General features: G+C 35.1%; 4 protein-coding genes and 1 pseudogene across 5 annotated transcripts in view; 3 read left to right on the top strand and 2 right to left on the bottom strand.

Moving 5' to 3' along the window:
• The window catches only part of LOC9306917 (putative methylesterase 14, chloroplastic), a 54,403-nt gene extending 51,122 nt beyond the window's left edge, over nt 1-3,281 (top strand). For both annotated transcript variants that reach the window (XM_021018921.1, XM_021018922.1), the window contains exons 7-8: nt 2,712-2,850; nt 2,953-3,281. In XM_021018921.1, the coding sequence (XP_020874580.1) occupies nt 2,712-2,850; nt 2,953-3,117 (304 nt within the window). In that variant the 3' untranslated portion in view covers nt 3,118-3,281. The remainder of the gene's footprint in view (nt 1-2,711; nt 2,851-2,952) is intronic.
• On the top strand, nt 1,845-14,716 carry LOC9306920 (annotated as a pseudogene).
• LOC9304858 (disease resistance protein TAO1) lies at nt 3,652-7,599 on the bottom strand. The gene is made up of 4 exons (XM_021018915.1): nt 6,790-7,599; nt 5,479-6,616; nt 5,075-5,377; nt 3,652-4,793 (listed from the first exon to the last, which is right to left on the bottom strand). Exons 1-4 carry the CDS (start codon nt 7,383-7,385, stop codon nt 3,708-3,710), a joined length of 3,123 nt encoding a protein of 1,040 aa, XP_020874574.1. The 5' UTR covers nt 7,386-7,599; the 3' UTR covers nt 3,652-3,707.
• A 1,124-nt stretch (nt 14,717-15,840) lies between the features above and the next one.
• On the top strand, nt 15,841-17,708 carry LOC9304859. Its single transcript, XM_002868741.2, has 8 exons — nt 15,841-16,208; nt 16,336-16,380; nt 16,457-16,589; nt 16,685-16,754; nt 16,829-16,877; nt 16,975-17,072; nt 17,164-17,302; nt 17,403-17,708. Exons 1-8 carry the CDS (start codon nt 15,894-15,896, stop codon nt 17,550-17,552), a joined length of 999 nt encoding a protein of 332 aa, XP_002868787.2. The 5' UTR covers nt 15,841-15,893; the 3' UTR covers nt 17,553-17,708.
• A 76-nt stretch (nt 17,709-17,784) lies between these two features.
• LOC9304860 (disease resistance protein TAO1) lies at nt 17,785-22,045 on the bottom strand. The gene is made up of 4 exons (XM_021018914.1): nt 21,326-22,045; nt 20,021-21,152; nt 19,616-19,918; nt 17,785-19,288 (listed from the first exon to the last, which is right to left on the bottom strand). The coding sequence occupies exons 1-4, from the start codon at nt 21,940-21,942 to the stop codon at nt 18,203-18,205; spliced, it is 3,138 nt and encodes a 1,045-aa protein (XP_020874573.1). The 5' UTR covers nt 21,943-22,045; the 3' UTR covers nt 17,785-18,202.
• Between the last annotated feature and the right edge of the window lie 3,959 nt (nt 22,046-26,004).

Here is a 26,004-nt window from a genome sequence, read left to right on the forward strand (position 1 = left end):
GGAATTTTATTGAAGATATTCCATTATGGCCAAAGCCGGTAACTGCACTATGTATCCATTGTGATAATATGGCTGCCTTAAATATAGCGAAAAATAAAATTTTCAATGGCAAGTCAAGGCACATTCGAAGGAGACATGCTACAATACGACAATTGCTTTCCAATGGAGTGATAGCATTGGATTATATTAGAACAAAGGATAACTTGGCTGATCCTTTGACTAAAGGCCTACCGAAAAAGCAAGTCGTATTCACTTCGAGGGGAATGGGTTTAAAGCCAACACAATGAGTCATCACTTGGTGGAAACCTTACCTAGCAACATTGGAGATCCCATGGTTTAGGTTCAAGAGGCAAACTGGCTGAGGAAGACTCAAGAAAGATATACATATTACTTATTCCTATGAAGTTAAATGTATTTCCATTGATGTTTAAAGGGATGAATATTTTTCTTAATAACATTAATATTTTTTTTTAGTGGAATAGAATGGACTATTCTTAATTAATGTTACCTATATGAGAGTGGTGTCGCGGTCGCACCTATGAGAATTGAGATGGCTAAATTCTCTAGAGCTCTCACGAAGCCGGGATATGTTCAGGACCAAAATGAACACAACCGTATAAACATGAAATGAGCTGATAATTTATGTGTTTCACTTATTGTCTCGATTTACTATCAAAAGTGGTTAGTTCAAGACAAGAGTTCACTACCTACAAAGTAAATCCGATAAGTGTTTACTAGGAAAGGTTCAAGTCTAAAAGACACCTTAACCGATGCATAATGATTCTATTTTCTCAGATATTGTGGAGCTTATTTTCTATTCAAATGTGGGGTATTTATATGTTTGAATAAGAAAATGTGGGGTATTGTTGGTGTTTATTTTATATAAACATGTTTATTTACATAAACATTTGTATTTATGTAAATACCATTCTACTTGTGCAAATTTCATCACGTCTCTTGGTTACGTTTATACCGATACACCGGTTGAGAGAAGAGAAGCATCTCTTGGTTCAAGCATCGCTTCATTAATATATAAGAGACGTAACGATGTAGAGAGACGGGGACAGAGAGACAAGAGAGAAGAACAATACAAGAGAAACAAAGGAGAGAAAGATTGGGATTGATTCTCATCTTCTTCTTCTCCAAATCAATTTCAGAGAATCTCAAAGTAGAGTTTGCTAGGGTCTCTGTACGGTGTTAAAACAGAGATCGATAGTTGTATCCTAAAGATAGAAGCCTACACAAAGCTACGTACACCACAGTAGGGGCTAAATTCTGTCTTAGGAGATTGCCAATTGCAAGCCTCTATCAATCTATACGTTGTTCTTATCAAGAAGAGAAGAGATCGTAAAGTACGTTTCAGTTCTGTAACAATTGTTTTTCTATTTGTTACTTATTATATAAAGTGAACGTATTTGTTTATGGGTATTGATCTGCATCTATAATCTTCAATCAACAAAGCCCATGGCAGCTCTCACCAATCCCCCAAGAACGAAAACTCCATACGAACTGAAAAAGGGGCAAAACCGTCTCTTCCACAAGCTTCCCTCTGGTCTAAAAATGGAGGTAATCGAACAACGAAGAAGCAAATCCGAAAGAGAGAATCCACCATTGGTGTTTGTACATGGAAGCTATCACGCAGCTTGGTGTTGGGCTGAACATTGGTTACCTTTCTTCTCTTCTTCTGGGTTTGATTCTTATGCTGTTAGTTTACTAGGTCAGGTAAATTCTCAAATCATCAAAGTTTTGATTTTTATGCTGAGTTTCGATTTCCCCAATATCTAGTTAGACTTTCAAGATCATAAAGTTTCAAACTTTGGATTGAAATTGAGTGATTTGTTATCTTTAGGGTGAAAGTGATGAACCTTTGGGAACAGTTGCTGGAACACTTCAGGTACTTGAAACTTGCAATGTGCATTGTGTATATTGGATAATTACTTGATTCAGCAAGATTCTTACTTGTTTGTGTACTTGAAACTTGCAATGTGCATGCAAGTGATATTGCGGATTTTATCGAATCGAATCTTGGTTCTTCACCTCCTGTTCTTATTGGTCATTCTTTTGGAGGACTCATTGTTCAATACTACTTGGCATATATTGTAAACAAGCAGTCGTTAGGTAAGGTGTAAATTCATTGGAATGAGTTGCGTTTTTCAGGATCAGGTGTAAGAATGCCTATACGATAACCGATGAGTTTGTTGTTTCGATTCCAGGAATGGAAAATGCGTTTCCAGAACTTTCAGGGGCTGTACTTGTTTGCTCGGTTCCACCTTCGGGTAATACGTAAACTTCTCACAACCTATTGGCTATTTCCTATATCAGTGAACTTCTTCGTTTAGCTTATATATAACTTCCGGGACTCTCTTTGTTGTTCAGCGGCTTAGTGTTACATTATCTCTTCTCTAAACATGTGGCTGCTTTTAAGGTAAAACTCTTTTTCTGCCTTTGATCTTGCAAGGATGATCTTGATGTCATGTTCTATTTGTTCAGCAATGTTTGTTTTTGGTTATGTTCTTGAGTAGGTTACTCTTAGTTTAGCTGCTAAAGGTTTTCAGAAATCTATTCCTCTTTGTCGAGAAACATTCTTCTCTCAAGCTATGGATGATCAACTTGTGAAGCGGTACACCTTTAATTTAGCTCAATAGTCACCTTGAATCTAAAATAAAGTTTCAGTAATCTAAATAAATTGTCTCTCTCTTTTCTTGATTCAGTTACCAGGATCTTATGACAGAGAGTTCACGGATGCCGTTGTTTGATCTGAGGAAGCTAAACGCATCACTTCCGGTACCAAAACCAATGGAGAATTCGACAAAAGTTCTTGTTTTAGGTGCCAAAGATGACTTCATAGTGGTAAGAACTAAGAACGCACTCTCCTTTGTCCTTTCTAACCAAACCAGAAAGTTTTTCAATCGTGGTACTTGTATTACACCGAAATGGGTTATGGTTTTGCAGGATGATGAGGGGCTGAAGGAAACTGGGTGGTTTTATTGTGTCGAACCGGTTTGTATTGAAGGTGTTGCTCATGACATGATGCTAGATTGTTCATGGAAGAAAGGTGCTGAGGTTCTTTTAAGTTGGCTTTGTGGTTTGTTTAAACCGGGAAATTTATCTGCTTAATAGCTGCTTCTCTTTTTATTGTCACTACCTCCCCGTATTTGTGTAGATAGCTGCTTCTCTTTTTCTTTTTTTTTCAGGTAAAAGAAAGAAAAGTGAAGTGTTGATTTAGTTTGTGGATATTAAAAATAAAAGTGTGGGACAAAAACAAAATTGCAATTTTCATTTTCAAGCCATAATTTCAGCTTCGATTTGGATTTCTCCATTCCCGGAGGCGGTTCGTCGAAGATGTCTTCAATGTCGACAAAATCATCTCTACAGAAATCAAAGAGAGACCAAATTCAAAAACTGTAGTTCAGATCACAAGAAACTGAGAAAGATGATATTGTTTTACCTAAATCAGAGATGAATCATATCGGCGATGTTAAACCGGTTGTTGACTAGAAGAAATTGGCGGCAACGAAGATGAGATAAAAAGTTGTCAATATAACTGACGAGTTAAACCGGTTGTTGACTAGAAGAAATTGGCGGCAACGAAGATGAGATCAAAAGTTGTCAATATAACTTTACCTCGTCAGCTTCTTCGTCATGGTGGCTTTGTTTTGCGGGTCCCAACCAAGTCTTGAGTTGCTTTTTCCATCACATTAATGAACTTAGAGTTGGAGTACTCCACATTCTTTTATCACCGCTTCGTTACCCTCGATGTCGAACGAAAATAAAAGCTCGTTGGACGTCACATCAGCTTCAGATTCAAAGATGAGCAAATGCTCTCTTAAAATGGGAGGCACGTGAAAGGGATATCGATTATGATACTCCCATGAAACATAGATGCCGATTTTACCTTTCTCCCTGATTCTCAGAAATACAACTGTTTTTCTAGCGGCGGCTTCCTCCTTGTCATTGTCAACTTTTTTATCCAACAAGACGCAAGCCTTAAATCTCAAGGTCGTAGAAAGAGGCCTTTGGTTCAAATTTACCATTATGATACTCCCATTAGCTCGGTAAGTGAAGTTTGCGGGCACTTCTCTAGCGGGTAAGAGCGCAAAGGTACTATTAGTCTGGATGAATTCTCTCGCTTCTTTATTCAGCTTGAAGCAGTTAACAAGTGTGGCAGATCTCTCTGGATGATTATGAAAGGAGAAATCAAGTCTCTCTAGTGACTCGCAGTTTTCTACATATATTTGTGATAAGGAATCTGAAAGTTGTGGGAGTGTTACCAGCCTCTTGCATCCCTCTAGTACAAGTGTCTGAAGACGAGAGATTTTCTTAACCCACAGAGGAATTTCTTGTATTTTTACATCGTTAAAGTAAAGCTTTGTGATGATATCGAAAGCATGTGGGAATTCCTTGAGATTGTCATTGTATGACATTTCCAATTTACGAAGATGAGACCATGACTTGATCGTCGAAGGCACTTCTTTTACTGCAGTTTTCATGAGGTAGAGACGCTTAATGTTTGTGGAGATCTCCGGAAAACTTTTGATCAGTAAGCAATCAGTGAGATCAAGGTAATCGAGAGATTCCAAGTTGATATTAGTAGGAAGAGCCTCTAGATTTAAGCATCCTCGTAAACTCAACGCTTGCAATTTCTGAAGGTTTCCAAGAGAGGAGGGGAGCTCCGCCAAACTTGAGCATCCAAACAGAGTCAATTTCTCAAGGTTAGTGGCAGTTGAGAGATTAGGTAACTCTTTTAGGTGTTTCGACTCAGCCAAATACATCCTCTTGAGATTTCCAAGGGGCTGCAGAAACAAATAAAGACAACATAAGGACACACATTAAAATTAAATTCAAATACTAACGAAGTCTCTTTTTATTTTAACTGAAAAATTAAATTCTTCGTTCATACAACTTATACATAGTTCCTCCCTTTCCACCAATGATACTAACCATGGAGGGATACTACAATTTAAGCAAGCATAATAAAGACTACAAGAGATAGCCTTCTAAGAAATCATACCGGAAGATCACTCCTTTTTGACCCAATATTATAAAATTGGAGAGAAACACAACAATTATGTACCTGATTTCCTTGCCACAAGTTCTGAAGTTTGCTGTTCCACATATCTATATGGACTAGATACTTCGTACAAAAATTGGAAGGCAAACATTTCATTTGAAAACAGCTCCATTCTAGTATTCTAAGTTTCTGAGGTAGATTATTTAAACCTTGCGGTAAGTACAATTTATTGTTTTCACCGTCATATAGGCCACGGAATCTTAAGAATTTAAGGTTAGACAATCCTTCAAAAGCTCTCTCATTGATATTTAATTCGCCTGATAGGTTTCTTACCTCCAAAAGTATACCTATAACATTTCTACTATCCTGTAAAAAGACCATAAAAGATAGAAACGAGAGATAATTAGCTATTGAATGAATTTAATTTGTAAACAACAAGGAAACAAGAGAATAATAATAGAACTAACCGTGTTATCAGTGAGTACTTCACGAATATCTCTAGCATCAACCAAGAATTGACGCTTCCCAGGCTCACGAATGCATTGGTGCCCAGGCTTATGACGGACAATGTCTCTACCTAATTGCACTAATAGATTGTGCATCTTTATACGTGTATAGTCAGCAGAAAGAATCTTTAATGCTATGAGAGATTTCTCAGCTAAGAGGTGAAGCCCTTGCCTCACATCTAAGAAACTTGAAGCAAGATAATCTTCCACTCTCACCATTTCTTCATCGTTGAAAAGGCAGGCTATATGAAGGAATAAATCTTTATCTTCATCACATAAGGCATCGTAACTGAACTTTAAAATGCTTTGAATACTAGCATCAAGGCGAATCTTTAACCTTGGTAATGCATTTACCCACTCATGCCTAGACATTCCCCGGAAGTGGGATCCCATAACTCTTAGTCCCAAAGGTAGATTACCTAAAAGTTTTGTAACTTGCCACGCAAGCTCCTCAAAACCATCTTTAGGGAAGTTTTGGCCAAAAGCATACATACAAAAGATCTGATAAGCTTCATATGCTGATGGAAATTCCACCTTGTAAATATGGTTGATGCCATGTGCCTTCAAAAGCCGTTGGTCTTGTGTTGTGATGATAATCCGACTTCCATGACCGAACCACCGAGTTTCTTTTGCGATAGCATCTAGTTGTATTGATTGATCAATGCTATCAAGAACAATAAGCACCCTCTTGTCGTTCAACCTATCTTGTGCAACTCCTAAATGAGGAAGCTCCATATCCTTGTGGTTGATTATTTGGGACAAAAACTGTTGCTGTAACTGAATCTTTGCACTATACTCATCAGAACACACTGGTCTTGTATACATCAATTCCTTGATATTCTCCATGAAGATACTCAATTCAAAATTTTCAGAAAATTGACTATATAAGACTCTGGCAATGGTAGTCTTCCCTATCCCAGACGGACCCCAAATCCCAATCATCCTTACTTCATCAGAGTCTAGGCATAACAACGATTCCATTTCGTTCATATGAGCCCCCATCCCAATGAAACCGTCAAAATCTCTTGACGGTGAGTATCTATTCAACATGTTTGAAACATCAGTGGCGATTTTTTCAGTCATGGCTGCTTCATTATCCCTAACAAATCAAGTGACCAATTTATACATCAATTAATATTCATAAAAAATTCCACTTATACATCCAAAAATTATGTATTGGTTGTCTTGAAATTCTTTAAAAGCTACCAATAAATATAGCTTTATGTGTTAGTAAAATATAAATCATGGCAAGTATAAATCAAGAAAGCTAACCAGTTACAGGAATGCTCCCCAGCGATTGTTGCCACAGCCTCCAAAACGTTTTGCCATCTCTTAATGTCCTCTTTGGTTTTACCTTTACACGTTTTCTTGAAGACCTTCCCAAAATCTCCTGTCTGCTTCTTTACGTCCGTTGGATCAACGTCATAGAAAATGGTCATCACTGTTTGACCCAATTCTTCTCTACACTTCATGATTTCCACCAACTCGTTTAAACACCACGACGAAGAAGCGTAGTTCCTCGAGAGCAAGACGATTGCGATCTTTGATCCTCTGATAGCTTCTACGAGCTCAGGACCGATAGACTTGCTCCTCTCGATATCATTATCAATGAATGGAACGATTCCCTTTCCTTTGAACTCTTTTAGGATGTGAGCAAGAAATGTTTTTCGAACATCTGCCCCGTGGAAGCTTGGGAAGACATCGTGTTTCCGATTTCGAGACAAAGAAGATGGAGTAGATGAAAGAGATAAAGAAGAAGAAGAAGAAGAAGCTATTGTTTTGTTTTCTTGATGGGATTTGACTTTTCTATAAAACATGAAGAAAGTTATGGCAACAACACAAAAACTAGAGAGAAAATCAGAATCCATCTGAGTATGATGAAGAGAAGATTAATATCTCAAACTTGTCAGAAAGCAATCTGTGAAGAAATTGAAAGGGCTTTTTCGTTGGTTGAATCTGGAAAATGCTTTTATTGAGATAGGCACAAAGGAACCTTCAAAGAACATTATATCCACTTGGAATTAATAATAGATTAACTGACTCAAACCAAACTCAAATATTCAATAATTTGTATATAATGGAGGTAAATTAATACTCCTTCTGTTTCACAAAGAGTGTCATTCTATCATTTTTCATACAAATTGAGAAAAATAAACAAATTTCTTTTCTACCCCTTATTAATATACTAGATAATACCCTCTATTTAATTAATAAACTGAAAAAATAGGGATAAAAAACAGAATTAGTCTTAAAAACTGCATAGAAAACATAAAACGACACTCTTTGTGAAACAAGATTAAAACCTTAAAACGACACTCTTTGTGAAACGGAGGGAGTAATAACTTAAAGATGTTAAGAGATTTTGATAATTCCTAAAAATTTGAGGTTCATTTATATAATACTATTTAATCTCTTGGAAGAAAAAAAATTCAATCCTGTTAATTTTCTTGGAAAAAGAATAATGAATGCTGAAGTTTGGAACGAAAGTGATGCAGGGTTTATAATTTGTAATCATGTTTATTTTCTTAGAATAGGATTTTAACGTTGAAAATGGAGCGATGATCAATGTTAGAACAAAAACAAATTTTAACTTAGCCACAATTCAAGCAAAGATAAATAAAAAAGTCATTTAAATTTTTTATTACAACTTATCGAAGTAAAGACAAATGCTAAATAGCGGTCAGTCTCATTAAGGGGTATCGATTAGGTGTAAAACCTAATTTTTTTATTTATAAAGTAGGTGTAGAATATAGAGATTATTTTTATAAGTTTTTGGATCCTCTGATTTGTATTATTTTATAAGTCAAGGTGAATTCGAAGACCGAAGACATTGAAAACTAAATATAGGGATTACGAGGAAACGTAATGGAGAGAGCGCAATGGAAAGAGAAATGGTGAGACATCAACTCTAGCCACGAAACTCATCATTTGGATAGACACTACAAGAAATTTGGTCATTGGTAGTACACTGAAAACGCTACTATATCGATTTAGTAGCGTTTTCATGAACGCTATGACAGGAGGAGCTATAATAGCCTCACCCCATATGATAGCATTTTTCGGAATGCTACGGAAGATGAACCTATTATAGCGATAGTCTTATGCTATAGGATAGTTTTTTCTAGCACTTGTTTCGTGCTATTATGTACTCTTTCATGGCTTTGTATTAGTGCCATGAAATATTTTATTATGACACAATTAAAATGTCGTTGTAAATTGTTTTGTTACAGTTATGGCTGCCAAAATTGTGCACCTATTCGATTGCGATAATAAATTCTGGGATTTATAAAATCTATTGTGAAACAAAAAATCATAAAAGACCAATGTTTTTCCATTTAAGATCCAAAGCATACAAAGTGTACAGATTTAAATCATGAACTCTAAAAGGAACATGTAAACATACATGAAACCAACTCATAAACAAAACATAAAGTCATGTCTTAAACTGATCAAGTTCTCAAACATAGCCGGCTAAACTGATCAAGTACTTACGGATACTTGGTCTCTAATGGGTCCCCAGTTCTTGATTTCTGCAAAATTAGATGGGTTTTAATGAGTTTTCGTAGAGCATCATTGTCAATTCCCTAAGTATAAGTAATTTGTCCTCTTCAGGAACGTGAGTGGGAGTAAGATTGACAATGTTAACTCCAGTTAATGAGTGCAGACAAAACTGGTGTCTAGAAATCGGTATGAACAAATGAGTTTTGACTTATTCAACAAAAAGCCTCACAAAAATAATAACAAAGGTTGCTAAACAAAAGACTCTTGACAGATTCAATAAATGTCTCACAGTAATAAGTAGCAAAGTGGTTATATTGTACCTTAATAGCAAAAGCAAGAAAGTATTGTGAGCAGTCATGCCAATCCAAAGCTAGGTATTTGAAGCCACGAGTTGAATCTGAATCACCTTTGTAGGAGACTAGTTGAGCTGTAACGTTAAACAGAGAAACTTAAACAGGAATAGAAGCAAATGTTCAAGTAAAGTACGAGAGTAAAGAACAAGTACCAAAGATGATTTAAACAAGTCCAACGAGAGGAAGAAAGTGACTGCCAATAACCAACCCAAGAAAAAAGAATAGAGAAATAGCCTACGTTATGTATATCCAAAAACAAAGACTTTCTTCCTATATTGCTTTCCTCCTTCCTCCAATGCTCCCTGACACACATATAACACAACATATATTGGGAATCATAAACATCACTCTACTTAACATAAGATATAATTTACTGCCATACCTGCAGAGATGAACCCATCTCTTATCCAGCATTGTATATATGTTCTAACCTTTATTAAACCAAGAAGCAATACAATTCAAACACATAAGCAAACAGATATATAACACTAAGCAAACAGAAACGCATAACAGTTTACAAACTATGAATTTCTTTTTCAGACTAACATACCAAATAAGAAAAGACAAACTTGAATCTAAACACAAACACATATATAAAACTAAGCTGACACAAACTATCAATTTCTTCTTCAGACAAACATACCAACTAAGCAAATACAAACTTGAATCTAGACACAAACACAAATATAAAACTAAGCAAACACAAACACATAAGCAAAGAAACAGAATCTCAAACACAAGCTCGAATCTAAGCAATTCATTTTCGTTTTCAATTTCATTATCAGCAATCCATATTATCCCAAAGTTTTAAACCCTAATTCTCAATTAGAAACACAATCTCAAATTAATAATATAGTTTTGAACCCTAATTCTCAATTAGAAACAAAATCGAAAATTACTTACAGCTTCGTTACTTACAGAATCTGAAATCTCTTCCTTCTCTTCCTTTCAGCTTCGTCTCCTTCCTTGATAAAGAGCTTCAAACCTCGCAATAAGCTACAGACCTTGAAAGCTCACAATAAGAGAATTTAATTAGGGTTAAGGAGACTGAAAATAGGAGCAGCTTGAATGAGAAATCAAATCGGATGGAAGACTAACCCAGTCGAGAAAACAGAAAGAACAACAGAGAAGACGAGAAGTCTGGCGAACGAGAAACAGTCGGAGCAGAATATATAATAGAGCTACGGAGAGGACGAGAAGTCGAGAGAAACCCAGCTCCGACTCAGATCTAGGTCGAGACACCGAGCCCAGATTGAGGCGTCGAAGGTTGATAAATGACTGGAAATCGAGTGAATCGAGGCGACGAAGGTTGAGGAATGACCGGAATTGGGTTTTCTGGTGACCGGAAACCGGATTCGTGGTGTCAGCGAAGGTTTAGATTTTCAGAAAAAAATGACCTAAGTGTTTGCTTTTGTGAGAGTCGCGGAAAAACAAAGTTTTGGCTAAGTGTTTTGCCTCTAAAATGATTTTCTCTGCTACAGTAGTGATTTTTGGGTTCCCGCTTAATGAAATTCTTTCCCAGCGCTAACTTAATACTACAATATAGTTGCCATCCGATTTTGTCACTTTTAGTAGCAGTTAATGAATTAGTGCTACAATGATATGCTGCCAATGACCAAATTTCTTGTAGTGAGACAAACAAATTCGAAACCAATTGTCAGTGATTCGGACTACGGACGGCCAGAGACATTTGCAGTTGATGTAACAAACGTTATTTTTTCATGAATATAATTTAACTGCAACTTCTAGAAGTTTTTTTTTTTCAGTTCTCAATTTTATTACCTTCTCAAATTATTCAGAAACATTTGCAGTACATGTAACAAACGTTATTTTTTCGTGAATATAATTTAACATTATATTCAAAGGAAAAAAAAAAAACAGGGAAAGGAAGGATCCAATTTGTAAGAAAGTCCCGCAAGTTAATTTACCAGTCCATTTGAGAAATTATCCTCAAATTATAATTTAACATTTTTTTTTTTTTGAGAAATTATCTTACTTATTACTTATTAGTGTAGTATTTCGTGAAGTATCTGCAATACGTTTCATGCTGATTTTGAAAATACGTTATTTCAGATATTCGAGTGAAAGTTTGCTCTACTTTAAATAGTTTCTAGTTATTATGAAGAATGAATATTTCATACATTAGTTGAGGATTGGGGTTGCTTGTAACCCAAGAAACTATTTCTGACCTTATTTTCTTCAACGATTCTGAGTTTGTTAAGATGCAGCCAACAACTCAACCATGATGATGAGAGAATCTCAAAGCCAAGAATAAACTCAAGAAAATTGCTGTAAAATTGATATCGCTGAAATGGCAATGATTAGACAAGAACAAATTAACGTTTTCATCAGATCTAATCGGAACTCTTTTCAAATATTTGGACTAGCTATGAACATCTTTGTCAAATGTTAATTATGCTGCTGCAGAAGAAAGGATATTTGGCTATCATCCCAAATGCAAAGAATCGCGATGCCTGGAACCGTACCTGCTGTCTCAAACTCCTTTGGATGCTCTTCTTTCGTTCAGAATCAGTGTGGGTACTTCTGCACCTCACAACATTCACCCTCTTCGACTCTGTAGATTCTTCAGCTTGGATAATCGAAGGAGTAAAGCATACAAACTACTGTGCTGGTCAAATCTACGACATCATAAGAGAAAGAAAACATTCAGTTAGCTGGAGTAACATTGTATGGTTTGATCGAGGAATCTTGCAGCACAAAAGCGTTACATGGATGTTATAAACTGCTTTATGTGCAACAAACTTCCACAATCTAGGGATAAAAGTTTAGTAAAAGTTTTGATTACTGTGGAAAAAACTTTACCTCCTCTCCTTCTCCGTCTTTGAACGGTAGTTGTCAAGAAAACCGCATTGATGAAGCGCCGTGCCATGGATATTATAGAGGAAATGGAGGCAGGATTAAGGTGATTGGAAGAAACAAGAACAATAGGAGATCATTGTTTTGTTCTTCTCTGAAGTTCTCAACCAATTACGCCCCAACTAGCTAGTCTTGAGTTATTTTCTCTCCAAAAAATGGAACGGCTTAGAGTTGGAGTACTCCACATTCTTTTATCACCACTTCGTAACAATTGACTACGAACTCAAAGAAATACTCGCTGGACGTCACATCCACTTCAAGTTCAAAGGTAAGCAAATGCTCCGCTATAATGGGAGGCACACCGAAGCCGTGTGCAGATCTCCATTACCAATGTCGGCGCCGCAGTATCTAAGTAAGACAAAGTAAAATTTGTATGTGATTAGTTAGAAAACAACAAAATTTATGATAAAACATTATTAATGGATAATATATCTTTAAATTAGACTATCTGCTTTTAACATTATTAATGGATAATATATATTAATGGATAATATACAAAATTGACATTTTTATAGTTTATTTGTCTAGTTTATATAAACTGTCTTCTTATAATTTTAGACTATCTGCTTTTAACTTTTTCAATTTTAATTGTCACTCATTAAATTGTGTTTTATTATTGAATTTCACTCTTTGTACTTCAAAAAAATTAATTAAAATTCACATTTCTTTACTAGGAAAAGTAAAAAATGTGGAATACAAAGGAAAAAAATATTTTGGTAAAATGAGAGAGACAAACACAATAATAGCTTATAAAAAGCCTTAGAAATCACACAATCATGCATTCACATCAAAATTCCATCGACTGCTTAAACCAAACTCTATTGTTTTCATTCTCCTTTAGAAATAAAGAACTATACAACCAAGGATGTATATACTTTTCTCCAATTGTTGGTTGAATATTTTTTTCAAATTAATTTCATATAGATTTCACTGATCTATTGAAATTCCTGGGCAATTCTTGTTAGGGGTGACCAATACGTGCTATTGTACACAAGGCCAAAGCTATATGAAGGGGGTCAAGTGACCCCTATAAATTTTATAAAAAATTATTTGCAAGGCTTAATTAATGGTATTTGGTTGATAATTTTGTTTGAAATATTTGACCCTTTTGTAATTAAGTTTCGTAAAAAAAAATTTACAACAAGAAGAATACCACACAGAAACTAACCAGGTAATCTTGTGATGTACATTTGTTTCGATCACCCACTTTTAGAGAAATCTCCAACTAGTTTTTTTAAGGTTTACGATGAAGCTAGTGATGTACATTTGTTTGTGTTGTTTAGCGCTTTTGTATTTGTTGATTACTATGACTGAAGTGATACTTATTCGGTCTTAACTTTTAGTCTGAATCGAATTTTAAGTTTTGTTTTAGCTGAAACATAAAACTTTATTGGAACCTTTTTTTTTGTTTTTTTTTTTGTTACAATGAATGCCGTGAGTTAGTGCTGAATGCTAACTCCAATGATCTCGTTGGTGAGACGATCGAATACTCACAATTTTTGGAGTTTAGTGAATCGATCGTTCACTTATATCGACTAACCATTGATCATCTGTCATCTAACTATGTTACATTTTGTGTATGAAATTTATTAACTTGATTAAAGATTGTTTTTGATCAATGTTGAAATCTTTAAGCAGGATAAATGTCGAAGGAAAATCAGATGATCCCTGAGTCAAGCAATAGGACTAGAGTATCGCCATACCCACTTCGCTCTTCAAGGACAAAGAAATACAAAGCACATGAGTCATTTATCCAATCAGAATGGGAGGATGTGCGGTGTGTGATTTGCATGGAACCGCGTCATAATGTTGTTTTTTTTAGATGTTCTTCCTCCCTTAATGGATGTCGTCCTTATATGTGCGACACAAGTGCTCGTCACTCCAACTGTTTCAAGCAGTTCCGCAAAAAAAAAACAAGAAAAAACGCTCAAGTAACAAGACCTTAAACTGCCCTCTATGCAGAGGAGAAGTCTTTGAGACAACAAAAGGGACAAGTACTGCAAGTAGATTCATGAATGCTAAACCGAGATCTTGTCCTATCGATGATTGCAATTTCTCCGGGACTTATTCTCAACTTGATAAACATTTGAAAAAGAGCATCGCTGTCTCATCCCCCCCAAAGGTCGATCCACAAAGGCAATGTAGGTGGGAACAAAATGGAGAGACATGTGGAATACGTTGACCTCATGAGTGCAGCTGAGATTCCGCATATCCATGAGGTTGTACATCATCAACTTCCTTACACTCATCATCTTCCCGTGTTTCGGTTGAACATTGTTAATGGAACCGTGCGAAATATTATTCGTCCGGTTCATGTAAGGAACTGATTTGGTGCCACCAACTACATTGTAGGTAACATGCCTAGACTGCATTTTTGACCGATGAGCGCGGCTAGATTCCTTGAAGAAATCTAACAAGCTTACATTGCTTACCGAGAACCAAATATATATATTATGATTTTGTTCGAAGCTTAATGTCTCAAAATATATATTTTAGTTAATTTGGATCCATAATATTTAAAATTCAATATTTAGGTTACTATATAGCGAATTTCTAAGCTCATATCTATTACCTTCCAAAGTTTTGTTTAATCCTATACTATTATTTGGGGAGTACACTTCTTTATAAGATACCCTTAACTAACCTTTCCTTTTGTAAAAAATTACCTAAAAATGCCATTAGAGATAAAATTTCAAAGAGTAAATTAATTCATCTTATTAAGGATAAACAAGTCAATTTATATAATTTAATTAATTTAATTTAATTATAAAAACGAAAAACACATAATTATTATTATTTTTAAATGACCAATCAAAATGAATATATAAGATTTGATATCTAACTTACCTTATTAATTTGTTATTAATCATTATATTTCACCTCTCATCTTTATATGATTCTATTATTGTGAAACAAATAAATCATCATATCATCCATATAATAATAAAAAATAGATTTTTTTCCGCATATGCCATAATTTGAATTTTTTAAAACGAATATAAATTATTCAATTTATGTAAAAAAAAAATTAACGAGTCAAAAATTTAGACTTGGATAATATATTTCTTTTAAACAAAAATAAATTCAAAACAAATTCCGCCTGAATAACGGGTCAGAATTTGAGTTATTATATTCAATTTCATATATTTTTTTAAAAATATATAATTTTATATACTACGATACAATTTTAAATATTTTAATTTAGAATATTTAAAAATAGTTTTACTTGATATTCTGTTAATTTCTGTTAACTTTTCTAATTTATCAATCAAAATATTAATATTGAAATTATAAATTTATTTTCAAATAATAATAAATTCTTGAAAATTTCCAAAAAAAAAAACTGAAAACTCTCTTAAATTAAATATTAAAATTCAGTTTCATACGAATTTTTTAGTTATTTTTAATTATTTTTTATAAAATTAAGTAGTTTGGAGTAAGAATTATGAAAAACATATCTTTTGGACTTTCGAATTTTTCAAGAATTTATTAAGGAATTTTAGAGAGTTTTCAAAATAATTTGAAAAATGATATAGATTCTAAATAATTCGGTTGGTTCGAATCAATATGGAATTCAAGAATACAGTAAAACTTCTGATAGTTCTTGAGAGCTCTCCTCTTCGGAACAGCTCGACCTTCACGCCAATGGCGTCTTCTTCTCTTACTTCATTCCCATGCCTATCCTCGCTGACGATTAAGCCCATGGCAGCTCTCACCAATCCCCCAAGAACGAAAACTCCATACGAACTGAAAAAGGGGCAAAACCGTCTCTTCCACAAGCTTCCCTCTGGTCTAAAAATGGAGGTAATCGAACAACGAAGAAGCAAATCCGAAAGAGAGAATCCACCATTGGTGTTTGTACATGGAAGCTATCACGCAGCTTGGTGTTGGGCTGAACATTGGTTACCTTTCTTCTCTTCTTCTGGGTTTGATTCTTATGCTGTTAGTTTATTAGGTCAGGTAAATTCTCAAATCATCAAAGTTTTGATTTTTATGCTGAGTTTCGATTTCCCCAATATCTAGTTAGACTTTCAAGAACATAAAGTTTCAAACTTTGGATTGAAATTGAGTGATTTGTTATCTTTAGGGTGAAAGTGATGAACCTTTGGGAACAGTTGCTGGAACACTTCAGGTATTTGAAACTTGCAATGTGCATTTTCTTTATTGGATAGTTACTTGATTCAGCAAGATTTGTGTTTGTGTAGTAGACGCACGCAAGTGATATTGCGGATTTCATTGAATCGAATCTTGGTTCTTCACCTCCTGTGCTTATTGGTCATTCTTTTGGAGGACTCATTGTTCAATATTACTTGGCAAATATTGTAAACAAGCAGACGTTAGGTAAGGTGTATATTCATTGAAATGAGTTTCGTTTTCTGGATCAGGTGTAAGAATGCCTATACGATAACCGATGAGTTTGTTGTTTTTGATTCCAGGAACGGAAAATGCGTTTCCAGAACTTTCAGGGGTTGTACTTGTTTGCTCGGTTCCACCTTCGGGTAATAGGTAAACTTCTCGCAACCTATTGGCTAAACGAATTTAGCTTATATATAACTTCCGGGACTCTCTTTGTTGTTCAGCGGCTTAGTTTTACGTTATCTCTTCTCGAAACCTGTGGCTGCTTTTAAGGTAAAAATCTTTTTCTGCCTTTGATCTTGCAAGGATGATCTTGATGTCATGTTCTATTTGTTCAGCAATGTTTGTTCTTGGTTATGTTCTTGAGTAGGTTACTCTCAGTTTAGCTGCTAAAGGTTTTCAGAAATCTATTCCCCTTTGTCGAGAAACATTCTTCTCTCAAGCTATGGATGATCAACTTGTGAAGTGGTATATCTTTAATCTAGCTCAATAGTCACCTTGAATCTAAAATAAAGTTTCACTAATCTAAACAAATTGTCTCTCTCTTTTCTTGATTCAGTTACCAGGATCTTATGATAGAGAGTTCACGGATGCCGCTGTTTGATCTGAGGAAGCTAAACGCATCACTTCCAGTACCAAAACCAATGGAAAATTCTACAAATGTTCTTGTTTTAGGTGCCAAAGATGACTTCATAGTGGTACGAACTAAGAACGCACCCTCCTTTGTCTTCTAACCAAACCAGAAAGTTTTTCAATCTTGGTACTTGTATTACACCGAAATGGGTTATGGTTTTGCAGGATTGTGAGGGGCTGAAGGAAACCGGGTGGTTTTATGAGGTTGAACCAGTTTGTATTGAAGGTGTTGCTCATGACATGATGCTAGATTGTTCATGGGAGAAAGGTGCTGAGGTTCTTTTGAGTTGGCTTTGTGGTTTGTCTAAACCGTGAAGTTTATCTGCTTAATGGAGTATTTGTGTAGATAGCTGCTTCTCTCTTCTTCTTTTTTTCAGGTAAAAGAAAGAAAAGTGAAGTGTTAATTTAGTTTGTGGATATTAAAGATGATAGTGTGGGACAATAAAAAAATTGCAATTTTCAAAATGCCAATCACAGTCCAATAATCTCATTGTCTCATGATTTTTGCCATATCCATTGAGTAGCGCCAGTTGCGATATCGATTATCAAGCCATATTTTCAGCTTCGATTTGGATTTCTCCATTCCCGGAGGCGGTCTGGTGGACTCCTGGTGAGAGCTCGTGGTTCGTCGAAGATTTCTTCAATGTCGACAAAATCATCTCTACAGAAATCAAAGAGAGACCAAATTCAAAAACTGTAGTTCAGATCACAAGAAACTGAGAAAGATGAGATTGTTTTACCTAAATCAGAGATGAATCATATCGGAGATATTAAACCGGTTGTTAACTAGAAGAAATTGGCGGCAACGAAGATGAGATAAAAAGTTGTCACCTGCATTGGCTGCTTCGGCATGGAGGATTTTTTTGTTTTGCTGGAGATCAGTTAATCAGTGTTTTGTTCTCCTCTGAAGTTCTGAAGTCTTAGGACATGGTGGTTTGTGTTGTTTTTCCATCACATTAATGAACTTAGAGTTGGAGTACTCCACATTCTTTTATCACCGCTCCACATTCTCCGATGATGTCGTACGAAAATAAAAGCTCGTTGCACGTCACATCAGCTTCAAACTCAAAGATGAGCAAATGCTCTCTTAAAATGGGAGGCACGTGAAAGGGATATCCAGGTCTCCATGAAACAGTGACGCCAATTTTACCTTTCTCCCTGATGCTCAGAAACACAACTGTTACCCTAGCGGCGGCCTCCTCCTTGTCATTGTCAACTTTTTTATCCAACAAGACGCAAGCCTTAAATCTCAAGGTCGTAGAAAGAGGGCGCCTTTGATTCAAATTTACCATTATGGAACTCCCATTAGCTCGGTAAGTGAAGTTTGCGGGAACTTCTCTACCGGGTAAGAATGCGAAGGTACAACTAGTCTGGATGAATTCTCTCGCCTCATTATTCAGCTTGAAGCAATTAATAAACCAGAGAAGTATTTTTGGATGATTGTGAAAGGAGAAATCAAGTCTCTCCAGTGACTGGCAATTTATGGCTGTTACATTTGATAAGGAATCTGAAAGTTGTGGGATTGTTACCAGCCTCTTGCATCCCTCTAGTACAAGTGTCTGAAGACGAGAGATTTTCTTAACCCACAGAGGAATTTCTTGTATTTCTGTATCGTTAAAGTAAAGCTTTGTGATGATATCGAGAGCATGTGGGAATTCCTTGAGATTGTCATTGTATGACATTTCCAAGTTACGAAGATGAGACCATGACTTGATCGTCGAAGGCACTTCTTTTATTGCAGTGTACGTGAGCATGAGATCCTTAATGTTTGTAGAGATCTCAGGAAAACTTTTGATCAGTAAGCAATCAGCGAGATCAAGGTCATCGAGAGATTCCAAGTTGATATTAGTAGGAAGAGCCTCTAGCTTTGAGCATCCTCGTAAATTCAACATTCGCAATTTCTGAAGGTTTCCAAGAGAGGAGGGGAGCTCCGCCAAACTTGAGCATCCAAACAGAGTCAATTTCTCAAGGTTAGTGGCAGTTGAGAGATCAGGTAACTCTTTTAGGTGTTTAGACTCCCACAAATCCATCCTCTTGAGATTACCAAGCACCTGCGCAAACAAAAAAACACAACATAAGAAATGATAACGAAGTCTCTTTTTATTTTAACTGAAAAAATAAATTCAAATAATAACGAAGTCTCTTTTTATTTTAACTGAAAAAATAAATTCTTCGTTCATACATAGTTCCTCTCCTCCCTTTCCACCAATGATACTAACCATGGAGGGATACTACAATTTAACCAAGCATAATAAAGATTTCAAGAGATAGCCATCTAAGAAATAATACCGGAAGATCACTCCTTTTTGACACCTAAATTATGTAAGAAAAACAAACCCAATATTACAAAATTGGAGAGAAACACAACAATTATGTACCTGATTTCCTTGCCACAAGTTCTGAAGTTTGCTGTACCCCATACATAGCTGGACTAGATACTTCGTACAAAAATTGGAAGGCAAACATTTCATTGGAAAATGGCTCCATTCTAGTATTCTAAGTTTCCGAGGTAGATTATTCAACCCTTGCGGTAAGTACAATTTATCGCTTTGGCCGTCATATGGGCCATGGAATCTTAAGAACTTGAGGTTAGACATTCCTTCAAAAGCTCTCTCACTGATATTTAATTCGCCTGATAGGGTATATACCTCGAAAAGTATACCTATAACATTTCTACTACCCTGTAAAAAGACCAAAGAAGATAGAAAACGAGAGATAATTAGCTATTGAATGAATTTAATTTGTAGAGAACAAGGAAACAAGAGAATAATAATTGAACTAACCGTGTTATCAGTGAGTACTTCACAAATATCTCTAGCATCAACCAAAAATTGACGCTTCCCAGGCGCACAAATGGATTGGTGCCCAGGCTTATGACGGACAATGTCTCTACCTAATTGCACTAATAGATTGTGCATCTTTATATGTGTATAGTCAGCAGAAAAAATCTCTAATGCTATGAGAGATTTCTCAGCTAAGAGGTGAAGCCCTTGCCTCACATCTAAGAAACTTAAAGCAAGATAATCTTTCACCATTCCGTCATTGTTGAAAAGGCAGGCTATATGAAGGAATAAATCTTTATCTTCATCACATAAGGCATCGTAACTGAACTTTAAAATGCTTTGAATACTAGCATCAAGGCGAATCTTTAACCTTGGTAATGCATTTACCCACTCATGCCTAGACATTCCTCGGAAGTGGGATCCCATAACTCTTAGTCCCAAAGGTAGATTACCTAAAAGTTTTGTAACTTGCCACGCAAGCTCCTCAAAACCATCTTTAGGGAAGTTTTGGCCAAAAGCATACATACAAAAGATCTGATAAGCTTCATATGCTGATGGAAACTCCACCTTGTAAATATGGTTGATGCCATGTGCCTTCAAAAGCCGTTGGTCTTGTGTTGTGATGATAATCCGACTTCCATGACCGAACCACCGAGTTTCTTTTGCGATAGCATCTAGTTGTATTGATTGATCAATGCTATCAAGAACAATAAGCACCCTCTTGTCGTTCAACCTATCTTGTGCAACTCCTAAATGAGGAAGCTCCATATCCTTGTGGTTGATTATTTGGGACAAAAACTGTTGCTGTAACTGAATCTTTGCACTATACTCATCAGAACACACTGGTCTTGTATACATCAATTCCTTGATATTCTCCATGAAGATACTCAATTCAAAATTTTCAGAAAATTGACTATATAAGACTCTGGCAATGGTAGTCTTCCCTATCCCAGACGGACCCCAAATCCCAATCATCCTTACTTCATCAGAGTCTAGGCATAACAACGATTCCATTTCGTTCATATGAGCCCCCATCCCAATGAAACCGTCAAAATCTCTTGACGGTGAGTATCTATTCAACATGTTTGAAACATCAGTGGCGATTTTTTCAGTCATGGCTGCTTCATTATCCCTAACAAATCAAGTGACCAATTTATACATCAATTAATATTCATAAAAAATTCCACTTATACATCCAAAAATTATGTATTGGTTGTCTTGAAATTCTTTAAAAACTACCAATAAATATAGCTTTATGTGTTAATAAAATATTAGCCAGGGCAAGTATAAATCAAGAAAGCTAACCAGTTACAGGAATGCTCCCCAGCGATTGTTGCCACAGCCTCCAAAACGTTTTGCCATCTCTTAATGTCCTCTTTGGTTTTACCTTTACACGTTTTCTTGAAGACCTTCCCAAAATCTCCTGTCTGCTTCTTTACGTCTGTTGGATCAACGTCATAGAAAATGGTCATCACTGTTTGACCCAACTCTTCTCTACAATTCATGATCTCCACCAACTCGTTTAAGCACCAAGACGAAGAAGCGTAGTTCCTCGAGAGCAAGACGATCGCGATCTTCGATCCTTTTATAGCTTCTATGAGCTCAGGACCGATAGACTTGCTCCTCTCGATATCATTATCAATGAATGGAACGATTCCCTTTCCTTTGAACTCTTTTAGGATGTGAGCAAGAAAGTTTTTGCGAACATCTGCCCCGTGGAAGCTGGGGAAGACATCGTGTTTCCGATTTCGAGACAAAGAAGATGGAGTAGATGAAAGAGATAAAGAAGAAGGAGAAGAAGCTATTGTTTTGTTTTCTTGATGGGATTTGACTTTTCTATAAAACATGAAATATATTGTACCCAAAAGCGTGAAGAAAGTTATGGCAGCAACACAAAAACTAGAGAGAAAAGAAGAATCCATCTTAGTATGATGAAGAGAAGATCAATATCTCAAAGCTTGTCAGAAAGCAATCTGTAAAAAGATGTTGAAAGGGCTTTTTCGTTGGTTGAATCTGGAAAATGTTGATAGGCACAAAGGAAACTTCAAAGAACATTATATCCACTTGGAATTAATAACAGATTAACTGACTCAAACCAAACTCAAATATTCAATAATTATTTGTATATAATGGAGGTAAATTAATAATAACTTAAAGATGTTAAGAGATTTTGATAATTCCAAAAAATTTGAGGTTCACATATATAATACTATTTAATCTCTTGGAAGAAAAAAAGTTCAATCCTGTTAATTTTCTTGGAAAAAGAATAATGAATGCTGAAGTTTGGAACGAAAGTGATGCAGAGTTTATAATTTTTAATAATGTATATTTTCTTAGAAAAGGATTTTAACGCTGAAAATGGCGCGATGATCAATGTTAGACCAAAATTGCAGACGTTTAGTTAGACAATGAAATACGAAGGTAAGACGCATATTACTTAGCCACAAGTCAAACAAAGATATATAAAAAAGTCATTTAATTTTTTTATTACAACTTGTCGAAGTAAAGACAAATGCTAATAGCGGTCAGTCTCCTTAAGGGGTATCGATTAGGTGTAAAACCTTTTTTTTTTTTATAAAGTAGGTGTATAATATATAGAGTATTTTTATAAGTTTTTGGATCTCTGATTTGTATTATTTTATGGGGAAATTGGCAAAATGGACAGTTTTTTTAAACTTAATTTGGATTTAGGTCCATTTACTATTTACAATTAGACAATGCAATCATTTGTACTGTATCGTGTTCTGTTCAACTTTATTTTGCTCTCTTCACAACTGCATATTTATGGCTGAATGCCACTAATCCCTTTTCTATCTCAATTTTTATTTTTTTTTCGAAAACACACTCAACTTTTCTCTTCTTTTTTTTTTTCTTTCTTTTTTTCCTTTACCCAAATTTTAAAAACATGATTTCATCTCATATTTTCAGTCCAAAAAATTATAACAATATGATTTTCATCTTTAATATTTTTTTTGTGAATCTATAGAAACCCATTTTGTTATATTTTACATATTGTTCGGTGTGTAAGTACTCCAACATATGGTGTACAAGAATTAGAAAGACTTATAAATTTAGGTATACAAAAATTAGTGTGGTTTACAAATTTATGTGTACAAGAATCAATATATTAAAATTTTGATATATGAGAAAAATGTGTAAGAGATGGTAGTATACAAGAACTAGTGTTGTTTACAAATTTAGGTGTACAAAAATTGGTGTGATTTATAATTCTAGGTGATTTACAAGAATTGGTGTACAAAAAAAAAATGTGAGATGGCGTACGAGAATAAATGGTGTATGTGATACATATGAGATGGTGTACGAAGCAGTAGTGTATAAGCGATGGTATACGAAGCAGTAGTGTATAAGCAATGGTGTACGACATGGTGGTATACAAATGATGGTGTACGACACACTGGTGTACAAACGATGGAGAAACGCTTATCTCTAAATAAGGGCAATTTTGTCATCTTCACTTATTGTATTACACAAAGAGCTCTATTAGTATAACAGCAAATGTGACCCATTTTCCAAATTATAAATAGTGAATGGTCTTGTTTTCCAATATCTTTTAAGAAACTTTCCATAACACCAATTCACCCTTATTTTATAAGTCTAGGTGAAGACCTTGGAAAAAGGGATTTTCATACCGTACTATTTGCAACGTGGATTTTCATACCTGGACAATTTTGTAGGGTATTTTACAACCTAAACTTCAATAAAATTTGAATCTCATACCTATACTTGATACAACGTGCAAAAATCGGAGTCAATCTAACGGGTGTTAGTCAACTCCGTTACGGTGCTGAGTCATCGTACACGCAGACGCTGACGTGTATCAAAACGACGTTGTTTTCATACCCGTACTGTCTGCACCGTGGATTTTCATACCTAGATAATTTTGTAGGGTATTTTACAACCTAAACTTCAATAAATTTTGAATCTCATACCTATACTTGATACAACGTGCAAAAATCGAAATAATTAAAACAAAATCGTTTTAAATTAGGGGAAAATTGTATGTCATAGTAAATTACATAATTTAAACATAGCCAAGCAACTAATATTTTGATTTTCAGAAATGGAGTTACTTGGCCCATCAAGTTCGATCAGTCTTGAAGAACTACCCCAACCTCATGCTTACCCAAGGAAGAAAAGTAAAATTCTTATAGAAAAAATAATAATACCCCAATTTAAAACGACGTCATTTTAATTATTTCCAAACACAGAACTTTTTGGGTTTATAAGTTAAAAAGATTGAGGAATACTTGATGAACATTGTGGGACCAGTTGGTCTTCAATGCTTCCCAGTTCCCATGTGACTATGGCTCGCGGGTTCGAGTCCCCAATTTTGCAAAAAAAAAAATTTGATACACGTCAGCGTACATGTGTACGATGACTCAGCACCGTAACAGAGTTGACTAACACCCGTTAGATTGACTCTGATTTTTGTACGTTGTATCAAGTATAGATATGAGATTCAAATTTTATTGAAGTTTAGGTTGTAAAATACCCTACAAAATTGTTCATGTATGAAAATCCACGGTGCATACAGTACGGGTATGAAAATCCTCTTTTCCCTGAAGACCTTATACATCTTTTTTTTTGTTTTTGTTAACTAAGAGGAGTTGGGCCTAGACTTTAATCCCTCCCATGATCCAGGACCAGTCTTTGCTAATATCTTATAACATGGCGTAAAGCTTATCTCCCACCGGAAATCGAACTAGAGAACACATGGGTCCAACCCCTGCACTTAAACTACTAGCCCAACGCACCGTTGGTCAAGACCGAAGATATTGAAAAATAAATATGGTGATGGAGAGAGAACAATGGAAAGAGACATGGTGAGACATCAACTCCAGCCACACAACTCATCATTTGGATAGACAAACAAATTCGAAACCAACTGTCAGTGATTCGTGCTACGGACGGCAAGAGATACAAACCATGCCTCCATGCCGACAAGCGATAAGAATTAAGAACCATGCTTGTAGAAGTTAATTTTTTTCAGTTCTCATTTTTATTACCTTCTCAAATTATTCAGAAACATTTGCATTTGATGAAAAAACCAATAAAATGCTTAGCATCACTCCATAAAATTTACTCCCTCCGTTTCAAAATATAAGACGTTTTACTTAAAAGCACGCAAATTAAAAAATATCCACTTTTAAAAAGTTCAACCAATTATATATGAGACTGCGTAATATAAATAATCAGAAAATATTAAATTAATATATAATTTGCATGGAAACATGAAAACGTCTTATATTTTGAAACAAAAATAATACATCAAAACGTCTTACATTTTGAAACGGAGGGAGTATAAGATTTTCTGAAAGATCTCATTATTATATTCAATTTTCTTATTGAATTCTAAAGAAAAAATATCTTTAAAGATAATATTATTAAATAGAGATAACTCTAGTATGGGTTTACATATCATTCTTTTCCTTTTAATATTTATGCAAAAAAAAGGAGAAAATAAAAGGTTGTTGACATTAGAACATATTTAATGAGTAACACTTATTTTTCAACTTTTAAAAATATACATGACAACAATCAACTTAGCATTGAAAAAAAACAAAACAAAAAATGATAAACAGAAAAGATTAGATTATTGGCAAATGGATTGACATGAAGAGATTTCAAAAGAGAAATCTAACTAATGTGCCATACAGTGTAACAATTCTTACCAAAATTGCCACAACCCATAAATTCTTTTCAATTGTGCCACAATCCAATTTCTAGCCCAACTTGCAAAGTCCAATTTGCCCTTTAGAAAAAAAACGTTTTTGTTCAATCTCCATTCCTCTCCTTTCTCTCTCATGTCTCTCTCTCTCTTTTCCTCTAAATAATGAAGCTCAATCTCCATAGATATATAAGAGTTTCCCAAATTTTGATCTTCTTCTTCTTATTCAAGTATGACCCAATTCAATTTTAAATAAATATTATTCACCATTGTTTTCGGATTTAGCGAGATAAAA

This window comes from Arabidopsis lyrata (assembly GCF_000004255.2).
Source record: "Arabidopsis lyrata subsp. lyrata unplaced genomic scaffold ARALYscaffold_7, whole genome shotgun sequence".
NCBI lineage: Eukaryota > Viridiplantae > Streptophyta > Magnoliopsida > Brassicales > Brassicaceae > Arabidopsis > Arabidopsis lyrata.

What these genes read in the sequence shown, in the direction of transcription:
- LOC9304858 (XM_021018915.1), bottom strand. Translation starts at nt 7,385, where the DNA reads ATGGATTCTGATTTTCTCTCTAGTTTTTGTGTTGTTGCCATAACTTTC. An exon ending in AAGTACTCACTGATAACACG is followed by an intron (nt 5,378 to 5,478) that starts GTTAGTTCTATT and finishes GTCTTTTTACAG; the next exon opens with GATAGTAGAAATGTTATAGG. An exon ending in ACTTGTGGCAAGGAAATCAG is followed by an intron (nt 4,794 to 5,074) that starts GTACATAATTGT and finishes TTGTTTCTGCAG; the next exon opens with CCCCTTGGAAATCTCAAGAG.
- LOC9304859 (XM_002868741.2), top strand. Translation starts at nt 15,894, where the DNA reads ATGGCGTCTTCTTCTCTTACTTCATTCCCATGCCTATCCTCGCTGACG. An exon ending in GTTCCACCTTCGGGTAATAG is followed by an intron (nt 16,755 to 16,828) that starts GTAAACTTCTCG and finishes TTTGTTGTTCAG; the next exon opens with CGGCTTAGTTTTACGTTATC. An exon ending in CCAAAGATGACTTCATAGTG is followed by an intron (nt 17,303 to 17,402) that starts GTACGAACTAAG and finishes ATGGTTTTGCAG; the next exon opens with GATTGTGAGGGGCTGAAGGA.
- LOC9304860 (XM_021018914.1), bottom strand. Translation starts at nt 21,942, where the DNA reads ATGGATTCTTCTTTTCTCTCTAGTTTTTGTGTTGCTGCCATAACTTTC. An exon ending in GGGGAGCATTCCTGTAACTG is followed by an intron (nt 21,153 to 21,325) that starts GTTAGCTTTCTT and finishes TTGATTTGTTAG; the next exon opens with GGATAATGAAGCAGCCATGA. An exon ending in ACTTGTGGCAAGGAAATCAG is followed by an intron (nt 19,289 to 19,615) that starts GTACATAATTGT and finishes TTGTTTGCGCAG; the next exon opens with GTGCTTGGTAATCTCAAGAG.